The sequence below is a fragment of the Theobroma cacao genome, chromosome 3 (genome assembly GCF_053813885.1).
Source record: "Theobroma cacao isolate CCN51 chromosome 3, ASM5381388v1, whole genome shotgun sequence".
Classification (NCBI taxonomy): Eukaryota; Viridiplantae; Streptophyta; class Magnoliopsida; order Malvales; family Malvaceae; genus Theobroma; species Theobroma cacao.
This window is the reverse complement of record NC_142641.1, coordinates 41017663-41044034: the sequence shown is the minus strand read 5'-3', so window position 1 is coordinate 41044034 and position 26372 is coordinate 41017663. Positions and strand designations below refer to the sequence as shown.

The 26372-nt window shown below is 36.3% G+C and overlaps 5 protein-coding genes across 10 annotated transcripts; 2 read left to right on the top strand and 3 right to left on the bottom strand.

The window, feature by feature from the left end:
* Window positions 1–581: 581 nt before the first annotated feature.
* NIP5;1 (NOD26-like intrinsic protein 5;1) lies at window positions 582–3960 on the top strand. The gene is made up of 4 exons (XM_007039197.3): window positions 582–944; window positions 1915–2334; window positions 2457–2518; window positions 3433–3960. Exons 1-4 carry the CDS (start codon window positions 726–728, stop codon window positions 3626–3628), a joined length of 897 nt encoding a protein of 298 aa, XP_007039259.1. The 5' UTR covers window positions 582–725; the 3' UTR covers window positions 3629–3960.
* Window positions 3961–4681: 721 nt separating this feature from the next.
* LOC18605899 (membrane protein of ER body-like protein) lies at window positions 4682–11960 on the bottom strand. The gene is made up of 7 exons (XM_007039196.3): window positions 11191–11960; window positions 8919–9464; window positions 8188–8631; window positions 7011–7220; window positions 6241–6471; window positions 5813–5874; window positions 4682–5382 (listed from the first exon to the last, which is right to left on the bottom strand). Exons 1-7 carry the CDS (start codon window positions 11555–11557, stop codon window positions 4918–4920), a joined length of 2325 nt encoding a protein of 774 aa, XP_007039258.3. The 5' UTR covers window positions 11558–11960; the 3' UTR covers window positions 4682–4917.
* A 2115-nt stretch (window positions 11961–14075) lies between these two features.
* LOC18605897 (Peptidase C78, ubiquitin fold modifier-specific peptidase 1/ 2) lies at window positions 14076–17626 on the bottom strand. Of its 5 annotated transcripts, none has more exons than XM_088804505.1 (7): window positions 17263–17626; window positions 17016–17093; window positions 16086–16922; window positions 15784–15895; window positions 14999–15094; window positions 14806–14918; window positions 14076–14548 (listed from the first exon to the last, which is right to left on the bottom strand). In XM_088804505.1, exons 2-6 carry the CDS (start codon window positions 17072–17074, stop codon window positions 14835–14837), a joined length of 1188 nt encoding a protein of 395 aa, XP_088660631.1. In that variant the 5' UTR covers window positions 17075–17093; window positions 17263–17626; the 3' UTR covers window positions 14076–14548; window positions 14806–14834. The 5 variants fall into 5 exon arrangements, 4 of the variants coding, with proteins under 4 accessions (XP_088660631.1, XP_007039256.3, XP_017972818.2 ...); XM_007039194.3 differs by having other exon boundaries at window positions 14076–14536; XM_018117329.2 differs by lacking the exon at window positions 14076–14548 and adding an exon at window positions 14584–14732.
* Window positions 17627–17773: 147 nt separating this feature from the next.
* On the bottom strand, window positions 17774–21508 carry ATG13 (Autophagy-related protein 13). Of its 2 annotated transcripts, none has more exons than XM_007039193.3 (4): window positions 21065–21508; window positions 19399–20924; window positions 19109–19290; window positions 17774–18295 (listed from the first exon to the last, which is right to left on the bottom strand). In XM_007039193.3, the coding sequence occupies exons 2-4, from the start codon at window positions 20776–20778 to the stop codon at window positions 17989–17991; spliced, it is 1869 nt and encodes a 622-aa protein (XP_007039255.3). In that variant the 5' UTR covers window positions 20779–20924; window positions 21065–21508; the 3' UTR covers window positions 17774–17988. The 2 variants fall into 2 exon arrangements, with proteins under 2 accessions (XP_007039255.3, XP_007039254.3); XM_007039192.3 differs by having other exon boundaries at window positions 21176–21508.
* Window positions 21509–24664: 3156 nt separating this feature from the next.
* Window positions 24665–25395, top strand: LOC108661084 (protein RESPONSE TO LOW SULFUR 3-like). The gene has a single exon (XM_018116856.2). It carries the CDS (start codon window positions 24748–24750, stop codon window positions 25084–25086), a length of 339 nt encoding a protein of 112 aa, XP_017972345.1. The 5' UTR covers window positions 24665–24747; the 3' UTR covers window positions 25087–25395.
* Window positions 25396–26372: the final 977 nt, after the last annotated feature.

Below are 26372 nucleotides of genomic sequence, written 5' to 3'. Positions count from 1 at the left end.
CTTAACCTTCGCCCTCTCCTTCTTTGTGTCATCTGTCCTCAACCTCATCATATGTACCATAGTTTTTTTAATATTTGTCATCTCGAAACCCCCATTTCTTTTTCATTGTCATCTTCTTATATCAGCAACTAACCGCCCTGCTTCCCTTTTTTTCAGCTTTCTATTCTCTACGTTTGAAGCTGGATCTGTCCGTTTTCACTCTTCCTTAGCATTTCCTTTATAAAAACATTTGAAGCATGTAAGTTTTGCCTTTCCTAGTTCAACTCCTATTCCAAAAATCACCCAAAAAAGATTTTTTGCCTTGATTTTTCTATGCAAGTAGTTGAAGCTTTATCTGTCTAGTTAGTTGTAGTTTGTAATCTGGCTACCTTCATATCTCCTATTCCTTAGCCACACTTTTATAAAAGCCTGCACAGCATGTAATTTAGGGTATTTCCATCTCTTGATCATCAATCCAAAAAACAAAAAAAAAAAAAAAGGGTTAGTATCAGAAGTTATAGTATAATGTTTCCATAGAATTTTGTCCAATATCCTTTGCTCCTGATTGTTACTGATCGTGGCGAAGATTAGAACAACCGTGTAGCAATACCTTTATAAAAGCCGTCAAATCATGTAACAATCCTCTATTTTTCCAAGCTTCCATCAATTCTAAAAAACCAAAAAAAAAAATTCTGTTCCTTTTTGAAAAAAAAAACAAAAAAAAAAGGAGGGTTTTCTGAAGAGATATGCCTGACGAGGAGACTGCAACCCCAACGGCGTCGGCACCGGCAACTCCGGGAACCCCAGGCGGACCGCTGTTCACGTCAATGAGAGTGGACTCATTGTCTTATGATCGGAAGTCAATGCCACGGTGCAAATGCTTTCCGGTGACTGCCCCAACGTGGGGTCAACCTCACACATGCTTCACTGATTTCCCTGCACCTGACGTCTCGCTTACCCGCAAGGTGCCAAACCCTCTTTCTCTCAGTCGAGATATTTTATTAATTAGTTTCTCTTCATATTAATGGTTATTTATAACTAGAATTAGTAGAGTACTACGTCAAATAGCATGGGCAACCGGCTTTTTGTTGCTATACGCGCCAAAGCCTTTGCAACAGCATGGGCCCCGCTTGAGAGAAAAGGTTTTCTGGCAGAATCATTAGTCAGCAATGATACGTTGCAATGTTTCACATTGAATAATGCAGTAACGCTAGGAGCCAGATGTCTTTGTAATTATATACATCGTTCTAAAACACTAATCAAGTGTTAAGCTATCGTAATGGGTTGGAAGCCATTCATTTAAATATGAACCCTATAAGCCCCTTTATGCCTGGATACCAGTAACTAAGATTAGGGGATGCAGATACAGTTCCTTTTGCCCTTTTCTTTTGGAGAAATGACTTCGGCAATTAATCAAAATGGAGCCTGATAACCTGCTAGGAAGTACACAGAATCTTTCAAAGACAAAAGGCTGCACCATGGTGCGGCAAAGTTCGTCGTTTATTGGGTGGGAAGAGTAGTGGAGTTAAGACTCTCAATGATTTTCCAACACCAGTAGGGGGAATCCTGTTGATACAGATGGGAGTTGGCTTTCTTCCACTTAGTAGTGGAAGCAAAGATATGGTCAACCAGGCAGCAAAACGAGGGTTTACATATTTCCACTCCGAATGAAAGCCCGAAATCCACCGACTCTTAGTTTGAGTGGTCTCCTTTTTGGTTTATGTGGAGTAGTGGGGGTGATGACTCATAAGCGATAAAGGAATTCCTGAATTAGTATAGGGTCTAACCTAAGATAAATAAGTTTAGTTGTTTTTGAGAGATTGGTCATATATATTTTACAAGCCTGAATTCGCTGCATAAGAACGAGCAGGACCTGAAAAACCTGCCTATGTGTTCAGACACGGGTAGAAGTTATAATGGTGTGGATTTATGCAGCTTGGAGCAGAATTTGTGGGAACCTTTATCCTCATTTTCGCGGCTACAGCGGGGCCCATAGTGAACCAAAAGTATTCCGGAGCCGAGACACTGATAGGGAACGCGGCATGTGCAGGGCTGGCAGTGATGATAATAATCTTATCAACCGGACACATCTCGGGGGCTCATCTGAACCCTTCCCTCACCATCGCATTTGCCGCCTGTCGTCACTTCCCATGGGCTCATGTTCCAGCCTACGTGGCAGCTCAGGTTTCGGCGTCCATCTGTGCTTCTTTTGCTCTCAAGGGCGTTTTCCATCCCTTCATGTCTGGTGGCGTCACTGTACCCTCGGTCGGCTACGGACAAGCTTTTGCACTCGAGTTCCTTATTACTTTTAATCTTCTCTTCGTTGTCACCGCTGTTGCCACTGACACTCGTGCGGTACGTTTCGTTGCTATGTCATTGCCACAATTCAACCTTGTTCCAATATCTATGCCGTTATGTGGGTAATTTTATTTCCCATGTACTTACCACTCCCTCTTGTCTTTTATTCTCATGGACAGGTTGGAGAGCTGGCGGGAATAGCGGTTGGGGCGACTGTAATGCTCAACATTCTTGTGGCTGGGTAACTACTTGTTTGCTTTTTTCCCTAATTAAATCCCTTGCTTCATGTTACCAAGTTTTTACTCTTTTTGATCCATATATATTGGTTTATGCTTTAAACATGTCACAATTAGATTGAATTAGTCTAGTATTTATTTTGTCTCAACTTGGAAATTTTTTTATAAATATTTTGATGCACGCCTTGAAATGAATATCATATTACTTTGATTATCTCACCTTTTTTTTTGTTTTTTTTCTCAAACATTAAAGATGTTAAACTTTTCTTTGGTGTACGGACAAGAAATGTAGAATTTTAATGATCAAGAAATGTCAAATGGGTATAACTATATATATTTTTTAAACTTTATTCAAGGGTCAACACATGGTATTTAATGGGGATATATATTTGTAATTCTGAATTTGACTTGGACTAACTGTTTCAATAATGCATTACTTCATAAGAAAAAAAAAAACCCATCAAAATAATTTATTAAACTGTAAACTCAATAATATACAATTTTTTTGGGTCATTCAATATATTGTTAAGACTAAAGATAATGAAATAATTGTGCAACTTGCTTCCCTATACTGACGTGACAAGTTGGAAACATTGGTAGCCATCAGCCAACTATGTTCGGGTACGCCCTTCTATTATTTGTGATGCTCGGGGTCGGTTGCAACGTGCAGGTTGTCATGGATAGTCACGTATCAACGCCCCCATAATCGTCTCTAATCTAATCTAAACTCTAATGTAATTATAAAATCTATATAGTATATAAAATATAACCACAAGTTCCTAGACATATATAGCTAGAGCAGGTAGGCGTAGGTTGACAGCAAAGACATTTGATAGGAAGGGGTCGGTTTTTGGTGCCATTCAAAAGAAAAAAGTAGCCAAGAAATGATACACATTTTTGTTTGACCTTTGTTTTGCAGGTCAAGTAGTGGTGGTTCAATGAATCCAGTGAGGACTTTGGGGCCAGCTGTGGCAGCAGGAAATTACAAGGCATTGTGGATTTACTTGATAGCACCCACGCTGGGTGCGCTGGTTGGTTCTGGCACCTACACTCTGGTCAAGCTCCATGAGGACGAGGCAGAAGCACCACGGCAGGTCAGGAGTTTTCGACGCTAGCTTCGCCGGCCAGCAATCATATCAATCTTGAAGGGGAAAAAAGATACTTTTCACGTATAATTTTTCTTCTTCTTCTTATGTCTCTCTATGGAAGCATATCGTGTCGTTTGATTGTGTGGGGTATGCTAAGATAGCTTTGGAGAATAATGGCGATGTGACCATAAGTCCACGCCCTACAGTTTGGTTTGAATAATGTGTTGTGCTTGCTTTTTTATTTTGTGGGTTTTTGGACATGTTTCAGTTTGGGATTGCGTGTTTCTTTAGGGTTTGTGTCTTTGTCTGTTTAATTACAATATGTACCATCACTATAATAATTTGGCTTTGATTTGTAACTTTTCATTTGATGTTTTAATTTGTACTATCAATGAAAGCATCTTATCGTGTGTGATACTGTTTAACTAGGAGTATATGATGCGCGAAACTTAGATCGTTTGCTTTAATCTTTACTTTATCATAGATTGATTTAATACAGTAGTTAATTTGATAAGAAAGCTTTTAAGGTCAAAGCTTTCCTAGTCTTCTGCCCTAGTGTATAAAACAAATTACTGTAAAATCTTTGATTTCATTGCAGAAAGGGTTGACAGCCATGTGTGGCTCTATGCATCCAGCCAGTCCATGAGACCCCTAGGTTAGCCGAGACCATAAATGTTCCATAACAGCCTGGGCCCATCTCTATCCACGTTCAAATGAGAATTCCTGCCCTGGTTACGGATCATAACTCATACAAGTATCAGTTCAGACAGGCTTCCTGCTAAGATTTACTAAGGTTCCAACTATGTGGCACAATGTTGTCCGAACAACCAGTTTAAGTTTGTTTGGAACATTGGGTTTTTAAATAACACTCCAGATGTTGTTATCTCCTTTTTTTGTAGGAGCCTATCCCTGGATGAATTCTCACCTACGCTTTCTGGGCCATGTGATAGTTTTAAAACCGAAGAGTAAATAGGCCCAAACAAGCGTCTCTACGTTCCATCCACCATTGTCGTGATCCATAAGAGGTTGTAAGTAGCATCAATGGTTCGATTAGGAGCAAAGCAAAATAACGCCCAAATCGACTAGAATGTTTAAACTCAAATTTCCATCAATCTGAAGGAAATGTTACTTACTTCTTTAACAAGTTTCTCCATTGCCGCAGACCTAAACGTAAGGTACCCAGGAGAAATAGATACCAAAGAAAAAGCAAAACAAAGCTAAAAACACGTTACACGACTAACAGAAAGTTGATGCTCAGGGCATCATTTATTCGGAGTACTTTTTCTTCAAAATGCTTTGGATTCAATCCCAGAACTTCAATAGGACGCCCGTCCCACCTCCAATGGTATTGCCTCCAAAAATGGCGCACTGACAGCTGAAGTTGACTCAAACAAACCAAGCTTCTCTAGGAGTTTCTTAATTAGTTCACCAGCTACGTACGAGATGCCAGAAGCCATAAACCCCAGGGCGACATAGTATGATACAGTTCGGAAATAAGCTCTATGTGGCTTTCTAACATGACCTTTCCCAAGTGCAAGCAAAATGATGCATACTAGAGAAGCACCTGCAACTGCTGCAAGCTTGAGGTCTTTATCATCACTCTTACGGAATGAGAAGCCGTAGACAATAGGAGGAACCAAGCCAAAAATGAGGAATGATAAAATAGCTACAGTGACATGCAATACAAAATTCTGTCTCCGTCCTAACACTACTTGATACCGGTCTTCTACGTTGACCTCAGTGGAAGCCCCAGGAGGTTTGTCATTTTTCAGTTCTCTAAGCTGTAAAGTTTAATTGTAAATCTAGTTGTCAGAAATTTGTCAGTTCTAAAATTCATAAGCTATAATTAAAGATGAATATGAAAACTCTAAAGCACCTACATGCATGGCAGTTCAGTACTTAAACCAAGCTAATGATGTAAAAGATCCAGACTTTGAAAATGCCTATAGACAAAACACTAATATGAAACAAGGTGCATTTGGTGTTCAGGAGTATCTGTAGGAAGAGTGATAATACAAAAATTCAATCCTGCACTTGTCTTTGAATTTCCAAGTGAATCTAAATATGGGTGTTTTCTTCAGTATAAAACTCCTGGATTGACAATATATTAAAACTATATACAGATTAAAATCTACAAATTAACAGACAACTTTCAATTTTATAATGTATCATGCTAACCAAAGAAATATTTTCACCAGGTAAAGAACTCACACTATGACTAATGATGATTAGTCCTCCAATCAGATTTGCCAATCCCAAAGCCAAAACATTCACTGCAATAACAAAGCAAAAAACTTGGTGTAATTGACAAAAGCATAAAATTATAGGCAATGCTTATTATGTGTCTTCTTTGGGTGGCAAAGCTTGGCCAATGAATCTGAAAGCAAGCATAACTTCTCAAAAAAGTCAGGTATAGTACGTGCCATGCAAGGAAGTGGAGCAATTATAAAAATTTCAAGTGTAAATTGTTCTTTATTCTTTATGAAAGGAAATGAAGCCATTATAAATCATTTACTGGAAGTGTGAAATATTGTAGGCTATATTTTTGATAATGAGGGATGAGAGAATATGAAAAAATAAACATCTGTTAAAACCATTTAATGTAAGCTGGGGGGACGGGAAAAAGAGAGAAAACTTACATGTATCAGCACCGGCACCTGCTGCAGAAGAAACAACACCTAAACTTGTGATAGATTCAATTAATCCACCATAGACGATGCTTTTTAGAATTTCCCATTCATGAGCTTCACCAGCATCATCATCTCCACATCCATTCTGGTTTCCAGTTTGAGAAGAATTGCCCACTTCCGTCCTTGAGGAACATGTTGGCTCAAGTGGCCCTGCTTCAATATCCTCAATCTCATTGTCCCCTGCATCATATTGCAATGGCAGGAGATGCAGAAAAATTAGAACTTTTACGAATTGTAACATGCAATAGATTGAACTGCAATCATTAAATATTGAATCGATACATGTGTGAAAAAATAATTTTTCCTGTTCAAAGGAAAGAAACTTAAAGTTTAATATTCAATTAAAGGGATTCACAATAACTGAATAGTACCACTATAAGAGCGAAAACACATTTAAAAGGAATAATCACCTCCAAGAGACTTACGTATCAATTCAAAAGATAAATACTGATGAATAATGTTGAGATTAAAAAGTTCCCTTTCATATGTTGAGAAAGAGCAGGTTATATCAAGTGATTAAGACTTTGTCAAATGCAAAGGAATTTGTGGTGAGTGTCTAATTATCGATGTCATTTCTGCATAAAGCAATTATTAAAAGCATGGTTTAGCAGTAAATTCATGTTTCAAAGGATGTGGCGCACAAACTATTGGAGACCTTCACAATGTTAAGAAAATGTGGGCATTTATTTCTGTGCTTAGCCCCACAAACATGCACATACCAGAATTTCTGTTTAACATGCCAGCATCTAGCTTCTTCTCCCTGGATTTAGCTTTCACCTTGCCAAATAGAGGGCTCTTTGTTGAAGAAAAAATGTTACTTTTTCCAGGTACTTTGGGTTTTATAATTGCATCATCTACATGTTTTCCACTGGTAACTGAGACTGAGAGGGTTGGTACTGCAGCACCTTGTACTGATGAGGCATGACCAGCTTGAACAAAATAACATTTAGGAATTAAAACTTTAATATGAGGAATACATCAATTTCCTCTATAGTTTAAAAGAAAGAAGATACACCATTCAGCAAGATTTTGCATTTTCACATTTAACTCATCAAATCAAGAGAGAGACTAAGTATAGAAAACTAAAGCACGAAAAAGCTTAAATTCAAACAAAATAGAGGTAGATTATCCAATCAAGTCTAAATCATTGTTCAACTATTTCAAGTCAAGCACAAAAGCCTGATTCTAGTCAGAGTGATAAGATGATGACTGATGAGAGAGAGAGAGAGAGAGAGAGAGAGTGAATCATATTATTTCCATCTCAACTAAGAAAAATAAAGAAAGAATAAATAAATATATTTCAAACAGAAATCAGGGTGTATTATGTCGATCAGGTCTCAATAGAATATGCTATTAATTCAAATCAAGCACAATCAGCTTGATCCTAGTCAGAATAATAAGATGATGATGGAGAAGATGGTCAAGGGCTTTCACCTAGGAAAGCTGGCAAGAAAAAGAGATCAAAAACAGAAAGAAAAGACCACCACTAACACAAAGATACTGTAGCTTTGAATCCTCAGGTTCGAATAAAAAACATGAAACAAGCACAACAGAAGTCAGGGGAATCATTAATGAGAACCTTCGTTTGAAACTAAGGTTTAACAGAGTCTAAATCTTATGAGCCTAATGCACAAGAAATACTTGAAAGGATGTCACTTCCCTCAAACTCTAATGAATTTAATAAAAAAACACCTTGATGACAACAAAAGATTAAAAACAGAGAGGAAAACATCACCACAACAATTCCAAAGGCAACCTGGAACCTTCCAAGCAACTACAAACTCCAATGAAGACTGATTCCATAAAAAGAGCAATGGTAAACAAAAAAACAGAAAATGGCAATGATGAGCAAATAGTTGTAGTAGAACCTTTCAATGATTGGAAAGTTAATCCTACCTTTATCAACTGTTGCTTTGCCCTTATGGAATGCAAAAACAGAGAAAATCCAACTTGTCCTGGCTTTAGGTATGTTTTGAGGACTTTGCTTTCTTTCATTCTGGTTTATGTTCTGAGGACTGTGTGTAATTTCATTGCCGTTTATCTTTTGCGGACTTTGTGTGTTCTCACTCTGGCTTATCATTGGAGGGTTTCGTGTGTTTTGTGTGTCTTCAATGTGGCTTAGCTTTTGAGGACTTTCAGTCTTTCCATTCTGGCTTATTCCTTTAGGACTATTTGCTATATCCTTCTGGCTTATCTCTTGAGGACTTTGTGTGCCTTTGCTTGGGTTCATCTCTTGAGAAATTTGTGTGTTCTCACTCTGGTTTATCTCTTGAGGGTTTTGTGTGTTTTCATTCTGCTTCCCACGTCCAAAGAACTGAAAGATCTTGAAACAACCATTTCCTTCAAGATTTAAACAATGAGTGAGGTTTCAAGTCCATAAAACACCCTAGGTAGTAATGCTTTAAAGTTGTCAAAATAAAATAAACATATTTGATGCTAAACTCATACCAAGGAACTGAAAAATAAGATACAAGCATGCATCAAAATAGACATCCATAAAAGTGAGGTTTCTACTGTATGTATAGATCTTTATAAAATCCTTAGCTGCTATTGTTGGAACAATTAGTAAGATCCTTAGATGATTAATTTAGAGGATTGAATCTTCATGCAGCATTAGAGCACAATACCTATAGGAATGAAGAGGCTGAAGCATGATAAGCAGCTGAATGCTTCCTGTTCTGTACTGTTATTTTGCACACCAGGTGCCAGTGTTGGACTATCATTTGAATAGATTTTAGGTGAGTTACCACCACGACCATCAACCACAGAAATAGGAATTGGAGTCAACTTTTTCACGTGCTTTGGTTTGTGGCGTATATTTGAAATTTTTGGCTTTCTTCTATGAAGGATGACCCGTCGGGTGATGCAGGAATTGCAATTTGGACAGTACAAATCATGTGTATTCTGTTTCTCTAAAACCCTTTCAACATCTAATTCCATCAAATCCTCTTCAATTTCTCCAATTAAGTCAACATTGGCATCTACTTTAGTTGCATTGTCAAAATGCTTGAAACTTGTATTTGTTTCTTCATGTGACTGTTCAACCAATGCTGGGCTCAATCGAAAAAAGTTTCGATCCTCTACATTCTTAAACTGTTGATGATTGATTTCCGTGCTCAGACCTTTCGAAATTTCAGATTGCATTTCAGAAACCCCATTGACGGATTCAGTGCCTGCAACCATCCAGCAGAAAAATACTTTGTTAAGAAACTGTGGGCGAGCATTTTCTATTAAGAAACATTTCAATTTGAATAAAAATTTTTAAATAATATGCCATGATTTTGTTAAATTTCAAAACTTGCAATGGATAATGGAACACTAGAATATCAGCCAGTACTCACATTTTATAGATGGAAAGGGAGGTATTTCCATATCTAAACAAAATCAAAATTCAGAGGAATCAAAGGAAAAAAAAAACTCATAGATACACAGCATCTACACAACATTCTAAATGAAAATTCAACATTCATTGTCGAACATAATAGACCAGGAAGATATCATCAAAGACGTTGTACCCCAATGTCAGGAATTAATGCAACTGGCCCATATCTAAAGCTATTAGTATTTTGGATGGACATAAACACTAACAGCAGCAAGCTATAATGAACAAAACAGCTTGCCACAATCGCTTCATCCATGGACAAGGTTCAGCCTGTTGCATTTGACCAACAGCCAGTGCTACCATCCGTGCATAAAATCTCGGTATCGACTGACTTTTAGTTTCTAAAGTGAAACATGGTCCCCACTGATTTAAAGTTGGGCTATTCATCACCATGTGCAAGTACCCCCACTGAACATCAAGTATGCAAGGACTTCCAATTCGGTGGGTCCAATTGCAATGGCGACATTTCCATATTCCTTCAGCCACAAACAAGGAAAAACAATGGCATTCTCACCAATGACCGATATAAGAGAGGATCACAGGGATGAAACAAGCATAAGAATAAAATATAAAGGAAAGAAATTTTCCAATTCAGGTGACCCCAAAGAGAACACAGATAACACTGGCTTTTACATGTACAAAATGGTTGATCAAGTTTAAGTACTTGTGATTTTATCAGAAGCTGAAACATTTGAAAGATATGAAAGAAGATTGACGTGATGAATGTACAAAAAGTTCAAATATTTAGATTGACTGATGAGGGTTGCAATTCACCATCTAGCAACAAAAATCAAATATGAATGACAGAAATAGGATAACAGCGAAGCTCTTAAAACACCAATAAGACTTAAAACCTTAAGCCGTTTGCAGTGTTGGCTGCTTCATTCTGTTATAGACTACATGAAAAGGCAATTGCTCAATAACACAAGCACTTCAATTTCACTTCAGTCAAACATCTTAATTGAAAAAAAATGGTTAGCTATGCAAAATTTTAATAATCCTGGGAACTACTTCTCTTCTTTCTTCGGTCTCTGCAATATTCGCAGTAAGGAAATTATGTGATACATTTAAAATGAAATTTTTACTGTGAATGAATCTAAAGATTGTGCTGCCAGGCATGTTCGAACAAACGAAACGAAAACCCCGTGGTCCTCATCAACTTTTACATGGTATTCGAGCTCCAAGTTGCTAATTGTGGCAGGTAGCCAGCGGGGTTGCTTTTTTCTTTTGGCATATACTGAGCAGTGAGCAAAAAGCATCGACATTAAACTGGCCACTATTGTTTCTTTTTTTTTTTTTTTTTTTGCTTTTCTGTGTTAAAGAAAAGAAGAAGAATTGAAGATATGGAAGGAGAAGAGATTCGCTGGGATCATACTTGTTGGCATAAGTGTGAGAATTAAAGAAGAAAAAGAAAAAATCTTCAATATATATATATATATATATATATATATATATATATATATATAACACGAATATGCATTGATAGGTATTGAGATGGTAATGGGAAGGTTGAGTACCTTGAAGTTTGTGAAAGTAAAAGCTGTTTGTAACTCCATCTCCTTCCTCCTTCACAACTTTGTCTTCCCCGTTCTCATCGCCCAGCTCTTCATCTCGTTGACTGTTGTCTGCTGCTTCTTGTTCTTCTCCTTCCGGTTCTTGTTCAGGAAGCTCAGATGTAGTTACATTGGTGTGGGCCGTGGCAGGGGCAGGCTGAGGCTCACCACTAATAGTAGTAGCAGTAGAAGTTGGAGTGGTTCCAACTCCATTGTTTGGATGCCTTGAGTGCCTCGCTAACAGGCCCACGCCTGCCTCCTCCTCCTCATCCTCTTCATCTTGGTCAGGCCACAAATGTTTTTTGGCTAACTGTGGCTCCAGTTGTTCCATTTGGTTGTCTCCCTCACTTGCCAAGTCCTCCAAGGTAGAGCCCCGCTGCCACTATTCAGTGTTTGGGATATGGGACTTGGATGAAAAAACCCATGAGTGTCTACCTTAAAAACTATCGTACTATACTATTAAATAAATTATTAATGAGAAGATAGAGTTTAGTAAACTAGTTTTGCCTAGCTTTAGGTGAGAAGATGAGTTTCCATAAAAGTCGACGCAGCAACAAAAAGACAAACAATAAAAATAAAACAATCCTTGCCTTCCGTTCACAAGTAATTATGTCCCCGCAACAAACGAGGTCGACGACGACTTATCATTTATTCACCGCAGTGCCTTCCGAGTGTGACAACACAGCATCATATACATCACTGCGTCATTCCTTCTCCACTGCCAAAGCATTTATTCGAAGAGTTCCTAATTTTTTATTCAAGTGTACATTTTCCCGCATCTATAAAAACTATGAGTCTACGCTTGTCTACGATATAATATACATAAAACAAACTGGAAAAGCCTCCTGGATCGAGATCCTCAACTGTGACCCGTTGGATTCTTGACACCGTTTCTAGTCCGGTCCCACGGCCTCACTTTGTGAACACTACTCGTACCCTAGTGTCTCTTTTTCTCCTTCCTTGCATCAGAAAAACGTAATTTCTGATCTTTTCTGACTAAGAATACACAACAACTATTACATAAATTCCAGCTTTTGCTCAATTGTACAAGTAATACTTAATTGCTCACGTTCTATTTTTTTTTTGGGTGAATAATTGCTTCTGCCTCACATTGATGTTTAACAAAACTTAATTGCAACTGCGGGCCTTACATCGAACTTCGCAATTACGACTGTAATAAACATGCGCTGACAATGCTGTTGCCCGACCACTTGTTTGTTGGTGAACAATAAATAGGCTGCAGCCTACAAGTTTTCTCCTTTTTATCGCCGAGAGTTAAAATAAGCACAAGCTCTTTTTACAGCGTGAATTGACATAAAAATTTAACTGGATTAATTTTTATATTTCAAGTCCAATTTTTTCCCCCAGGAAGAGGTAGAAAACTTGTACTTGATATTGGCGATATGGAACTTCACTTAATGGTTTGTAAACGAACGTGGGAGCAGTTTTCCGGGTATAAGGGACATCATTAATAGAGTTGACTTGTAGTCTTTAACAATTACAACAAGCCATGCGTTTGCATTGGATTAAAGACAAGGCCCAAACTCCAAATTAAAAACTCTATGACCACGTATAGTATCTTATAATATAACGTAATTATAAGAAAGATAAAATTATAATATTTAATATATAAATAAAATAATAGATAAAATATAAAAAAATATTATAATTTTTATTTTATAAATATTTTATTGAAAACATAATGTTAATTTTTAAAATTATTTTTTTATTAAAATATAAGTTTAATATATTTATATTTTTTATTATTAATTTTATATAATACCATCACTTCAATATATTTTTAATGTTATATTTTATTTTTATTTTTATTATAATTTTATATTTTATATTTTTTAAAAAATATTAAAATTTTTATTGATAATCATCATCCCTAATTCCATTATAAAATAGACATCTCTCAAAATCTATATAAAAATAAATAAATTATAACATTATAAAATCTCTTTAATAATGTAACAAAATTAAAAAGTAAAAATATTTTTAATAACATTGTAAAATACAATGCAACATGAATATATTGATTTTACATTATAATTACATTATATCTATTAACTATAATATTGTAATATAATTATATTACAATTTTATATTATAATAATTTATTACAAAATAAATATTATAATATAATTTAATTAAATATATAAAAAATATATTTTTACTTCTCCCATATTAAATGTTATTTATGACTTTTACAAAATCAACACGCTAATGGATTATTAGTGTTATCGCTGTTAGTCAATTACAAGCATCATTACGCCCTTTGCTGCAGCTGTTAAGCATCTTTACGCATCTGAACGCAATAATTGATACTATTTTATTTTCTAATTAATTCCACTCCTAAATAAAAAATTATAAACACCATTGGTTTACTTGAATGAAGTAACTCTACCCAGCTTCTCTCATCCAAGTACTCTGCTATTTCTTTTTTTAATCTATTCAGTCCCTAAAACCACTTTCATTTTTCAAGCTAGGCTTTTACATGTTCAACAACTTTACAATATATTTCTAAAAACCACATTATAGTGACTACAACCTACTCAAATGTCTAAATGGCTGTCAGTTTAAGGAGACTTAGAAGCTAAAAAAAAAAAATCCCGTGTCTCAAATTTCAATCACACAATTGATGTTTTCTTTCATCCCCACTTCTTGACTTGGTAGTTTTATTTCTCTGTTTGCCATGTGTAAGTAGTTTCCAAGATCAATACGAAAAGAAACTAAGTGTTCTCCACAGCTTCAGATTACAAACTGAAACCGAGATAAAAGGTGGCACTTGCCGGGCCAAGCGGAACAAGCAGGTCCTCTATGTCTGCCCTTCTGCAAAGAATCTATAGTTCCAACGAACAGAACATTAAGCAATTTGATTTGATGTCAGAAGGTTTGATGTACACATAGAATGCCAGCAGCATAGGGGCACGGCACTTAAACACTCCCTCAAATTCAGCAAGATAAGCATTGGAACTATTAATAGTTCGAAGACTGATTTTGATTGTGCACCGTAACTTACAGGAGTTGCAGGCACTTCGCCAGATGATATGACTATACAGTTGTCAAGAGAGGAGCTACCAACTTCCAGATGCGTGCCTGACATACCAGACATTCCATGTGCTTTACACGATGGTGAAGATACAGTTGTCAGGAGAAGAGCTGCCAACTTTCAGGTGAAAGCAGTCAAGGAGCTTAATGTGAAGTCTAAAACAGCCATAGAGCTTTGGAATCAATAAGTTTGACTAGTAATGGTGGCTTGTTGTCCAGACATAGGCAAATTAAGGCTGACAATAGGCTTTTCAAGCTGAAAGTTGACCTCAAAAAAAAAATGAAATAATCATCATTATAGAGTTCTATTTTTTGAAGATTTCTTCACATTCAACTTTCATATCGCCATAAAGAAAGCTTATTTGAGATTATGCCAACTTTAGAAACCAACAAAATAGCAAAGTACACAAAAACATGCATATTTCAATCGCCGTATATGCCACAAAGATATCCTGGAAAACATTCACGTCAAGGGAAAGGATTAGCCACAAAACTTTACAACTAGATGAAATAGATAAACAGTACCTAAGGACTCGGAAGTTCACAATATTCCTCTACAATTCAATGAAGATGCTATTTATTGTTTTGAGTTGTTGCAGCTCCACCCCACTCGCAATTCCAGGATCAATATAGCACAACTGAAAAAGAAGCAGATTATAAGCTCATACATCGAAAGATAGTAAGGTCACGAGGAAGTTTATAACATTTGTGTTATAACCTGGTATTGAGGCATCTTCAGGGTGTGGACTCCTCTTTTAATAAGCTTCTGCCACCCCACATTCTTTTTTAGTGATCTTTCCAAAGCAATAGTTCCCTGTGCTTAAGTAAAACATTACATAACAAATTAACATAAGCTCATATTCAAAAAAAAAAAAAAACAAATGTAACATTAGCTGCACAGCAATCAAAAATAGATTCTAGCAGCATAAAGAAAAACAGATTACTGACACCACCGCAAGTCCCAACTTCTGCAATTTCTGGCAAAGAACTTTTCTGATTACTTATTTGCCAAATTATGCTTCCCTGATTACATGACAATATTCAACTGGCACGTGCATCAGACTTGAAGTCCACAGCTACACAGTTAAACGGCTAAAAGGGCATCTAAAAACCTAAGTCTTCACATTTAATAGTCACGCTTTGGCCTGAGTTTGTGAACCAATGCTATTGTCTGATAATCATCATATACAATTCTTGTCTACCAAATATTTAAATCAAACAGAAACATGCCAAATTTTATATCTGGAACTCTAGAAAATTATTGATGTGCATAGAAACTGCAGAATTCAAACATAGTTAACATACACAATCAAGTAACAAAAGAAGTGAAATAGCTAGGGTGAGGACAAAGAGTATACGCGGAACTTTGATAATACTTACAATATTATGATTCATGAGTAATAAAATCAGCAAAATATTCAGTAGTAGTGCCATTTGTCAATGTCTACAAGCTGTAAAGAATCTCAGATAACCATCAAAGATAAAATCATATGTAATACTCACATCAGAAGGGTCCATAATCAAGAGATTGAACTGATGCATCCCATTCTGCTGATGTTTAACTTGAATCCCAACAATTGTTCGTGAATGTCCGTCATGTTGGAAGTACAAAGGCCTGCACATGAAAGCTACCATCAAAACACAATCATAGAATGTAGTCAAAAAATATGATGCTGTATCTAATAAAAACTATGAGGGGAATATTGGACAGAAACACAATGATATTCCTTTGATGCACACACCAGGAAAAAAACAAATCAACATCAGAATAAAAGTTATAGCTAGCCATGGTGATGGTCACTTACGCTCTATCACTGACTACAACACGGTTGGAGCCAGATATGGTTAACCCTTTATCTGAAAAGTAATTCCACACCCAATCAACCAGAATCTGAGGTCCCCCACTTTTCCCTTTAAAATTACCACTCCTCCCATAGCCCAAAGAGTCAAAAGAGTGTCTTGGCTCCATTGAACCCTGCTGGTGATGAACATATCTATCCATCGGTCCAGAAACTTGAATTATGCTCCTTTTCATCACTGTTTGTCCAAGAGTAGAACCAGGAACAGAAAGATAAAAGGGCTGAGATTCTTTGGGACCAAAGTCAACCACCCTAGCACGAAGGCCAAATGAACGAAAAAGTGCAGCACATTCAGTAGTCCCAATCTTATGATTGGAACCATAGATTTTGCACTTAAAATGTTGGGCACCAGGTGGATCAAATCCCCTTTCCCAAGCAATCTCAAGCCAACGTTGGAGGAAAGCAATATCAGGAACAAAACCCGACCCACCAAACAGTACTTGTCTAGCTTCCTGTCTGTGAGCAAGCAAATGAGAGCTTAGCATTTGGATGTTACGCCAGCCACAACCCCAACCAACATCCACGGACGGAAGGCATTGGAAGTGATCAACGTAGCCAGACAATATGGTTACTGATGAGTTGTGTTGGGTTTCTAGTTCTAAACAGTTTTTCAGCAAGGAAATCAACCCATCTTTTACATGGTAAAAGTTGCTCCTTGTTTGTGAAGCAATCAAGGGGGAAACGCTATCCACGTCAACAGAGCCTGAAGAAGAGGCGATTTGATTAGCCAATTTCAGGTCTTTAGCTTCCTCGTCTTCATCCTCGAAGTGACTGTTGGCGTGCCTGTATCAAATATTACTACTAGCTATAAAAAAAATCTTAAACCAAAAGAGCACCACAATTTAGAATTTAAAAAAGTAAAAGAAAAGAGCATACCGTTGGAGTTCCAAGGAGGGAAATGTGAGATGACAAAAAGGACAAGCGGAAGATTCCATAGACCGTACTTCTTCAAAGCTGGAGAGTTTAAAAAGTTTTTTTTTTAAATAACTATTTATCTCAATTTCGATGAAAATCTGAATGTTTCGGTTATGGCTAATATTCTGATGTATAATGAAATGAAAATAAATACAGTGCAGGAGCAAATGATGAAAGAAAGATGCGATAATGGTATCGAGAGACTAACCTCCAAAAGCAGAAGAGCAGGCGAGGAGAGAGGAGATCAGAGTCAGGCCGCCGATTCGCCTCCTACGTTGTGTTTATGTCTGGTTTTGAGGTTGAGAGAAACGGGGAAACACCGAAAAATAAGGAGGGAAATCCGCTGCGCTTCCGTTTTCCCCCTCATTCAAAGGAGGAAATCCATTACTTAAAAGAAAAGCCCATTTCAATTCAAATTACCTAGTAGCATTTTGCCTTCTTTCTTTTCCCTTTTCTTTTTTTTCTTTTTTCTTTTTAAACGGTGCGTTTAGAATCCATTTCCATCTTGCTATTCGATGATAACAGAATTACTAGTGACAGAGTAAAATTATAAATGAAAGAATAACTGACAACAAATCTTGTTGGTATAAAACATCAATCGTTTTATTAGTTCCACCCTTTCACACCAAAAAAAAAAAAGGAGAAATTTTTTCTTTTATCCCGAGTCCCAACTCCTTAGAACTATAAATACAAGGGCATTGCCGAAGAAAAAGTAGAAATGTCTACAAAAGGGAACTTTCTGCATTAGCGAATTTCAATGATTAATTCAACAATCGTAACCAATGTTCATTCATGATACGTACATAACCTGTTAATCTTCAAAGAAACGTGTTCTGTTTTAATCTAAAATGCGTCCTGCTGCTGCCGTATTAGCACCAGTTGACAGCCACATGATCAAATCTACAACCCCCACCCCCATCCACCAAGAGAGCAACTACATTTCTTCTTTCCTAACCACCCGAGCTCCACTCTTTGATAGTAGTAGATCTTTCATTTCTCTGTAGCTCTTGAGCTCTTCAAGTGCATCTGCTGTTTTCCGAGGCATATAAAATTCAGAAGCAGTGCCAAAACCTCCTTCGCATTCAGTCTTTAAAGAATAAGCTGAATAACAACTTGAGTCTTGTCGCAGAGGAAGTGCTGTTCTAAGCATGTGAACAAGAATGCCAACAGCAGCATCTTGTGATTTTTTACCAGCTGACTGTGCAGTGAATTCTGAAGCTTTTTTTCCCTCTATGTTCTGACTGTAAAACCAAATTGCAGGCATAAAAAGAAGCATAAATGTAAGTCGAAAGGGACACAAATCATACCATTCTATAACATCTAAGTCTAACAACAGCCAACAATCAGGTAACCCCAAGAATAGGATAAGTCATACAACAAATTGATTTAAATCAATAACAGTAAGAAAACAAGATGTTTGTGCGAATGAACACTCTGTTTCCAATTTTCTAAAAAAAAAAATTAATACAAGGCTTTGTTACTGAAGTATAGAAGTATTCTCGTCAGCAACTTTCCTTGTTTTTAGTACTGTCTTTGGTCTGATGAAATAAAGACCTATATGCCAGCTATTAACCAGGCTCACAGCTTCTAAATCTTAAGCTATTTGTACACTTTTAGTTTCCTTGTTTTAAGTAGATTTACTTCCTCTATCCATGCTTTAGAAGCAAGACCTTTATCTTGATCATATGCTCAGCTTAGAAACAAGGATATATGAAATCACTCAACTGAATGATAAGGAGACCCAATCTAAGCATATATAGTCTTACCTTGAGGTTACCTCCATGAGAAAAAGCAAACAAAATTGAGATGTAATGCATGAAAGATAGACTTGAGGAGAAATAAGACAAAATGAATGAATGCATCCTAAAAATACCAGTTCAGGATTAGTCTTTCATAACATGAAGTACTTTTCACACAAGATGAGTGCTTCAAGGATAACCACTAGTTCAATAGAAAAACTAAAAGGCACCAAAACCAACACTAGATATTTCTTCAACAAGGACTGTAGTACAGGCATGAGACTGTGATATAGATTAAAAATAAATCCTATGTACCTGGCCAGGGAATCAGATGCATCAACATCATCAACATCAAAAGGGCAAGAAAATTCACAATCATCTGTGTCATCCTGGAAAGATAATCTACTAGAGCTTCTAGAGAATCCAATACGTGGTGATCCACTGGAAGATAACAATCCAGAGAACCGGCCCGAATCATCTTTACTATCTTTGACCACCTATGAAACAAATGAGTATCGGCCTTATCAGCTGGCGCATAAACAAAGATACAAGGTTTTGTAGGAGTGCAAAACTTTCAAATAGCAGCAACAGAAATTTAAGACTACCTTCAATACAGAATAATGATTTGCTAAGCCAGAAGGCGACTCTCCAGCCCTTAGAGCTTCTATTTTCCTGTATGACCGAATCCCAGAGGGAGATTCCTGAGAAGAGGCATCATGCTTTGAGCTTCTGGGAGACAGAGGGGGAAGAGAATGTCTACTTGGATCAGAAGAGTTAGGAGAAAGATATCTAGAACTTCTGCCAGTTAGTGGAAGTGGAATTGTTACAGGGGCAGTCTCAGAACGATGATGAGTCAGTAAAGGATTAGCACTGGATAAGTATGTTGGAGGAGAAGGGGAAGCAGATGGTGAGAATGGGGGTGAAAGCTGATATTCATCATAAGCAGTAACCTGTTGTAGAGTTGACAATCTATGATTTTGAATTCTATTACCATACATATCAGAAGGTGGAGATGCAATATCATATGGCACAGGAGATGTACGATAAGCAGGCGGAGATCCTCCCAGGGATTGATTTTGTGTAAAAGGGAATCCTCGGTGAAAACCACTAGACCAGCTGTGTGGACGTTGAAATGGAGCTGAAGATGGAGGTCGCACTCCTCTTAATGGAAAGGATGTAGCACGAACACCCTTCTCTGATGAAGGAAAGGATCTCATAGGGTCTGTGGTAGGGCTACCGACATAGTCTGTTATAATCTTTGGTGGCAAAGATACCAAAGGCTCAAGGTTAAATTCAGATAGAGTTGGACGATAAGTCACTGACACACATAGGTGGCCTGGAAGAGCCTCAACAGGAACAAAACTATATTCTTTCATTACATCCTCCTCTTCCCTAGAGAACGGATGACTAAATGATGAAACCTTGTAAATAAGATCGAAATTATATGTCTGGCTCAACGAACTTAGCTGCCGAAAGATTCTATATGCTGGGAGAAGCCTCATTTGCGCATAAAGAGATCGCAAAAGTACAATGGACTTCTTGTAAGTCTTCTTATAAGACACAGAAGTATCAGCACCGCTTGGAGTAGCAATAACCCGAGGGCAATCATATTGAACAACCCATCTTTCTATAACAGTCTCGGTAGAAGGTCCCGAAGCTGCAGCTGAAGGGGTATAGAGATTGTCCACCGATGAGGAACAAGAACCATTATGAACGAGTATCACGTCAATTATCATAGGATCCAAGAGATTCCTAAGGGAGAAATTGAGATTCTCCAGAACCGCGGGGCGGTCTCCTAATACTAAATTGAACCATTTGTCAGTCTTTCTCACCCGAGAAAGAGAAAGCGATTCTTGTTGTTGCAGTTGCCGCTGGTGGCGGTGGTGAAGAGAAGGGACCCTCGAGTCTAAAATAACGTGCAAGATCTTGGAACGAAATTGGTAAACAATTTGTTCCAATTTTCCAGATTCTCGATCCATTTCCATGGCAACGCAATCAGCCCATCCCCAAATAAACCGCCCGCTTATTGCGATGTAATACGAAAATGACGACAATTAATAGACAAAAATGGAGAAAGGAAGCTCCCTCTCAACTCTGATCCGTCAACGATTTCACTAATCATTCCTGAATCCTGATGATCCAAAATCATTCATATAAATCTCCGTTTACTAAAAGTTAAAAATAGATTCATCCTCATCAATTTAACATGAAAATAACAGAAACTAGTCAGGCGGTAAATTTAAGGATTTAGGAATTTCAAAAAAATCTTACCGGTAATCGGGGAAGATACGATGGTAACAGGATTTCAAAATGGACAATGGAGCTAAGCCTAACCAAACCAACACGGAACAAGAAACGAGCTAAGCAATTTGAGAAACTTACTTGAGATGGGCGAGGGTTAGAGCAAAATAGTGGTGTAGTGACACGCAATCAAAGCCAGAGAGACGTGACAATCAAAAATATCAAAAAGAAAAACGATTGCGTAGAACGCAGAGGATGAGACTTGAGAGAAATCCCATTGTTAAAATTACTAAAACGCTCTCCTTCTCCTCTATCTCTCTCGGACCCTTCGCTCTCTATAGGATATTAAAAAAAAATAAAACAAGAAAATTTTGATTTTGTTTTCTTTTTTGACGAATGAAATTGAGTATTTTGGTGTGAAAAATTTTGACTAGATGATAATGAATGGATCGCCGACGCTGGCCAAGACGAGGTTACGTTACCTTATCTATTTGAGCCTTGTCTGAACCCCATTAAAGATTAATTAACAACAAAAAAAAATAGTACATGGAAATTCATTAGAGTTAATAACCCTTATTAAGTTTTTAACTTATATACTTATTTAACTTCAAGCTTCACCAACTTCACTTCACTGAACGTATGCCTTATTCATTAAATATTTCAATTAAATTATTTTTAAGTGATATTTGAATTAAATATTTATTACTTTTCTTTGGGGGGGGTGGACTGGTGGTTGTCATTTTGACGGGCCTTAATAGGTTGTATCTCGACTTGTATGTGGGAATCCCATCCTTTCTAGCAAACGTCGAACTCCCTTCATTCGTTTGAGCTTGGGGCCTAGCACAAAGCATTTGGATTTGGACCAGATTCACTGTACATGATATATAGTAGTATTTGTCGTAACATTCGCATCTGGCATGTTATTTCAATTTCATTGATCTTTGGGCCACCGCCCACAGCCCACAGGCCTCTAGTCTCCACCATTAAGCCTTTCCCTTGTCTTTGTTTCTCTTTTTTCTCTTTTTTTTTCGCTTCAAACAAAGTCATGAGAAAAAATAGAGTAAAATCGTATAAAAGTATTTAAGATAATTGTCACATAAAAGATTTAATTTTTGAATGTTTACTATTCAAGCCTTTAATTTGTGAAATCAAACACAATTGTCGAATCTCTATATAATTCCACAAAAAAAATCATATATTTTTTTATTCTTGAATTTATGAGCTTTTTTTATCATTATAGATGCTTTGTTGTCGCTCTTATAGTTACATTTATTAAGTTTGGAGAAAAAAGAATTCCAAGAAACATCAAGCCTGTTAAGTAGTTGTATTGACGGTCATACATGGTGTTTAATATTCCGGTATGTGATCTTTGAATCTTTGAATGTTTTAGAACATTAAAATTTGAAACTAACATGTGATTCTCTCACCTCGTACGATTATAGTTATGTATGCTTATGTGTTCATAATCATCTTTAGTTTTTGACTTTTAAAATGGAAATTTGCATGTTGCAATCATTATTAAGCTACCAGAAACAATTTTAATTAAAAAAAAAGCTAGGCTACTTACTGTTGCTTCAGCTTAATACTAGAAGGACAAACAAAGGGGATTAGAGTCTTATAAAGTAAATTTCAATTTACAATATAATATGAAATCAAATCCGATCTTTTGTGTTATCACTCCCACATCTTATAAAGTTTTTACATGCAATTTACACAAAATAGATTGCTTGAAAATCAAAGTTACAAATCTAATTGGATGCAGAAAATTAAAAAGTAGTAACAATTTCTTCTTGTTTTTAAACTTCTTTTTTTTTTTTTCAGAAATGAATGTCATTGTCAATGACATACCTATCATTCTTAATTTATTGATAAAATTAAAAATATTTTATCTATTTGTTAATACGGGTCAGGTAGCATTTACGAGCAATTAAATAAATCAATTCTCAAAAATTTGATGTCACAAATTAATTATTTAATATGAATTATCATTCAATATACTGTCATATATTTAAATGCTACAAGCGAAATTAAACATTATCATATGTCATTTTATTATAAAAAATATATATCCTAAAAAATACGAAAAAACCCTCTAATCTTAAAATATAAAAAATATCAACAACAATATATAGGATAACAGTGCAATTGATAGTAAAAACCAAATAAAGTAACGAAGCAAACACGCTAGTATACCAAGTTCGGTTCCCGTGAACATAATTACCCACTGAACGGAAGAGAGAAGCCTGACAAAGAGTTACTTTACAAGCTAGTGGCTCAAATTAAACGTTGTACATGTTTCCACTCATCATATAAATTGTTCACATGTCCAGTCACTCGGAAGGAGTCAGGCGAGTAACTTACACAAGTCATATTCTTAAGTCATTTTATTTTTGTGAAACGTACCAAAAGATGGGAGATGATCAAAAACACTGGACAATGTAAAAAGAGGGAAAGAGCTCGAGGAGATAAACAGGACAAAGAAAAACAAATAAAAAAAACCAGTAAAAATATCAGAGGAAAGGAGGCCTTGGGTGCTTGGCTTAGAGGTTTCGAGAAGCTCCAAAAGTTTCAGATTTGACATTTACGGATTTGTTTTCTTTTTCCCAATATGACTTTGTCTCCAGCCGAATCCAGATGCCAATAAAAGATTGGAACTACATTCATTACATAAACTTTAATAAACGGTGTAAGAAAATTCTCTGCAGTAAGAAGCCCCACACTCTGGTACTCTCCTACTAAGTTGGTGAATGGAAGGAAGACCGCAGCTTAAAAATGGACGAATACTCGATAATGCAGCGTAACGTTTTTCTATTTTTGGTTCAAAACGATCACTGAAATCCGTTATGATTGTATTAATTATCATAATTAGCTACATAACTTTCAGTATAAATCAAACAACTAGATCTCAATGTCACAAATCTATATTTTTAATTCAAAAATATTTATTAATTAAGTAAAAAAATATTATGTTTATATATTTAAGATTCATTTTATTTTTTATTTATGTAAAATTTATTATATATTGTCTTATTCAATTATATAATAATTTCATCGCATTGGCTCTTTATTCATAATGAAAAGAATCTCTTCTATTAGTTTAAATGTATTTTAATCTTTATATTTCTTTTGTGATTTAATATTAGTAAAAATTTAAATTTATTTTGATATTATTTATCATGATTATATTTCTAATATACAAATATATTTATTATATAAAAAATTTTATATTTATATATTTAAAATTCATCTTTATTTCTCACTTATATAAAACTCACTAATCTAAAACTTGTGACACTCAGACCCCAACTAACAAAACACGAAGAGGCCTAAAACCCAATTCGATTAAAATTTTGAAAAGTAGGCCGAACTCCATTAGAGGCTCTAAACCCATTGCGTCACGTGTTCCGAAGGACGGCTATTATGTACACAAGGACAAAAATGGGTAAGGGGAAAGGGATAGGAATAGGCAAGCAAATCCAAGGGCAAAAATGAATTTGCAAACATACAGCACATCGGATACGTAAGCAAATAAAAAGAAAAGCTGGGCCCAAACAAAATAAATAAATAAAGGGGAACCAAACTAGATACATTGAACCTGGACATGTTTGGTTGAGGCCTCCTAGGCTATAAGAGCGTCTACTCCACATCCGTCAATCCATAAAACAATTACGTTCTCCATCAATCGAAGACAAAAAACAGATAACAGCAAATCAATGGCTCCAACAATAGCCGCTGCTGGTCCCAATTCCATAGCAAAGAAAGAAGAGGAAGAAGAGTTGAGGAAGAGAAACCAGGAGTTGGAGAGGGAGTTGAAGGAGAGCAGGGAAAGGGAGGAGCAGATGAGAAAGGAGTTACAAAAGACATGGGAAAGGCTAAGGGTGGCGGAAGAGGCAGAAGAAAGGCTCTGTTCTCAGCTGGGAGAGCTAGAAGCAGAGTCCGTCAATCAGGCCCGTGCTTACAACGCCCACATCCTCTCCCTCATGGACCAGCTCTCCAAGGCTAACCTTCTCGTGCACAACCACCGCTCCTCTGTACCCATCTCCATCCTCTGATCTATGTTTTCTTTTTTCCCAATTGTTTTCTAGTAGTATATATTTTGGGCTTCTGCTTTTGCTTGATGTGTTATGTAACAAGGGCGTGAGGCGTCTAAATCAGTACATTTATTGTATAGTTTTAGTTTGTTTGTAATTAAGGAGTGATTTTGAACCGTGATTTCTTTGTGGGATGATGTAGAGGGCGGAAGCGCGTTGACCATATTCATTTGTTTCAGCTTCTGCCATTGCAACGTAATATGTAATATCCCTCTTTGTCAAAAATGAGAAGCTTTCTGCTCTGTAGCTGCGGCTTCTAATATTTTCCCATTCTCCATTTGTTTTTTGGGTAAAGGTCAAGGAGAAGGAGAAGTCCAACCTGACCCTTGATTCCGTAAGGGACCTATGCAGTATGAACCGTCGAGTTTGAAGCAAAGTCGTGGTTCTTTACTTCTTTCTTCTGAAAGATCATTCTAATTCCGAGCTTTGGATTCTCAGAACATTTTTTGGTTTCTTTTTTCACATTCATCAAATGAACTAATTAACCAGCTATCGTATAAAGTTGAAGACTCGTATAAAATTAATGGACTTTGAATATGACGTTGGTGTGATGCATTAGACAATCATTGTTGTAAAAGCAAAATATTTTCCTTCTTCAGGTTGAAAAAATTGCCAAGCTTGTTATTCAAGTACAAAACCAAAGCATTACAATTTAGGTATTGATTTATGCTAAAAGGAAAATTTCATTATCTTTAAGCCATTGTCACACTTATCAAAAGAATTGAAACTGTCAATTGCAATTGGTACATTCAAAATAGATCTGTATTAATCTGATATCATTTCATTTTAATCTTTTATCTCAAAATATCTTGAATTGTAAAATATCTCAATTAAGATATTTTATTCAATGACATGTTTGATAACTACATCTTTAAATACAAAACTCCGATACAAAAGTACCAAATTTGTAAATATTAATTACCAGAGATGGTATTTGATTTTCTGACAAATAATCTTTGAAGATATTTCAAATTTTTTAAAATATTAAAATTTGGAATTAACCTATGATTCTTAACTCGTTTTTTTTTTTTATAAAATTTCTAATTTTTCCGAGCTTATAACTTGTAAGCACAGACTGGAATTGCGCAAAAAAAAACTTACGTGAAGTCTTAACGAAATCAACGAGCATGTTAAAAGGGAATCATCTCGTCGTACGATACTCGTTGCACACCTTGTATGTGCATATTGTTCTGGTATCAAAAGTTTGTCACGCAAAAGAAATATATCTTGTTTTATTTGTCTCAAGT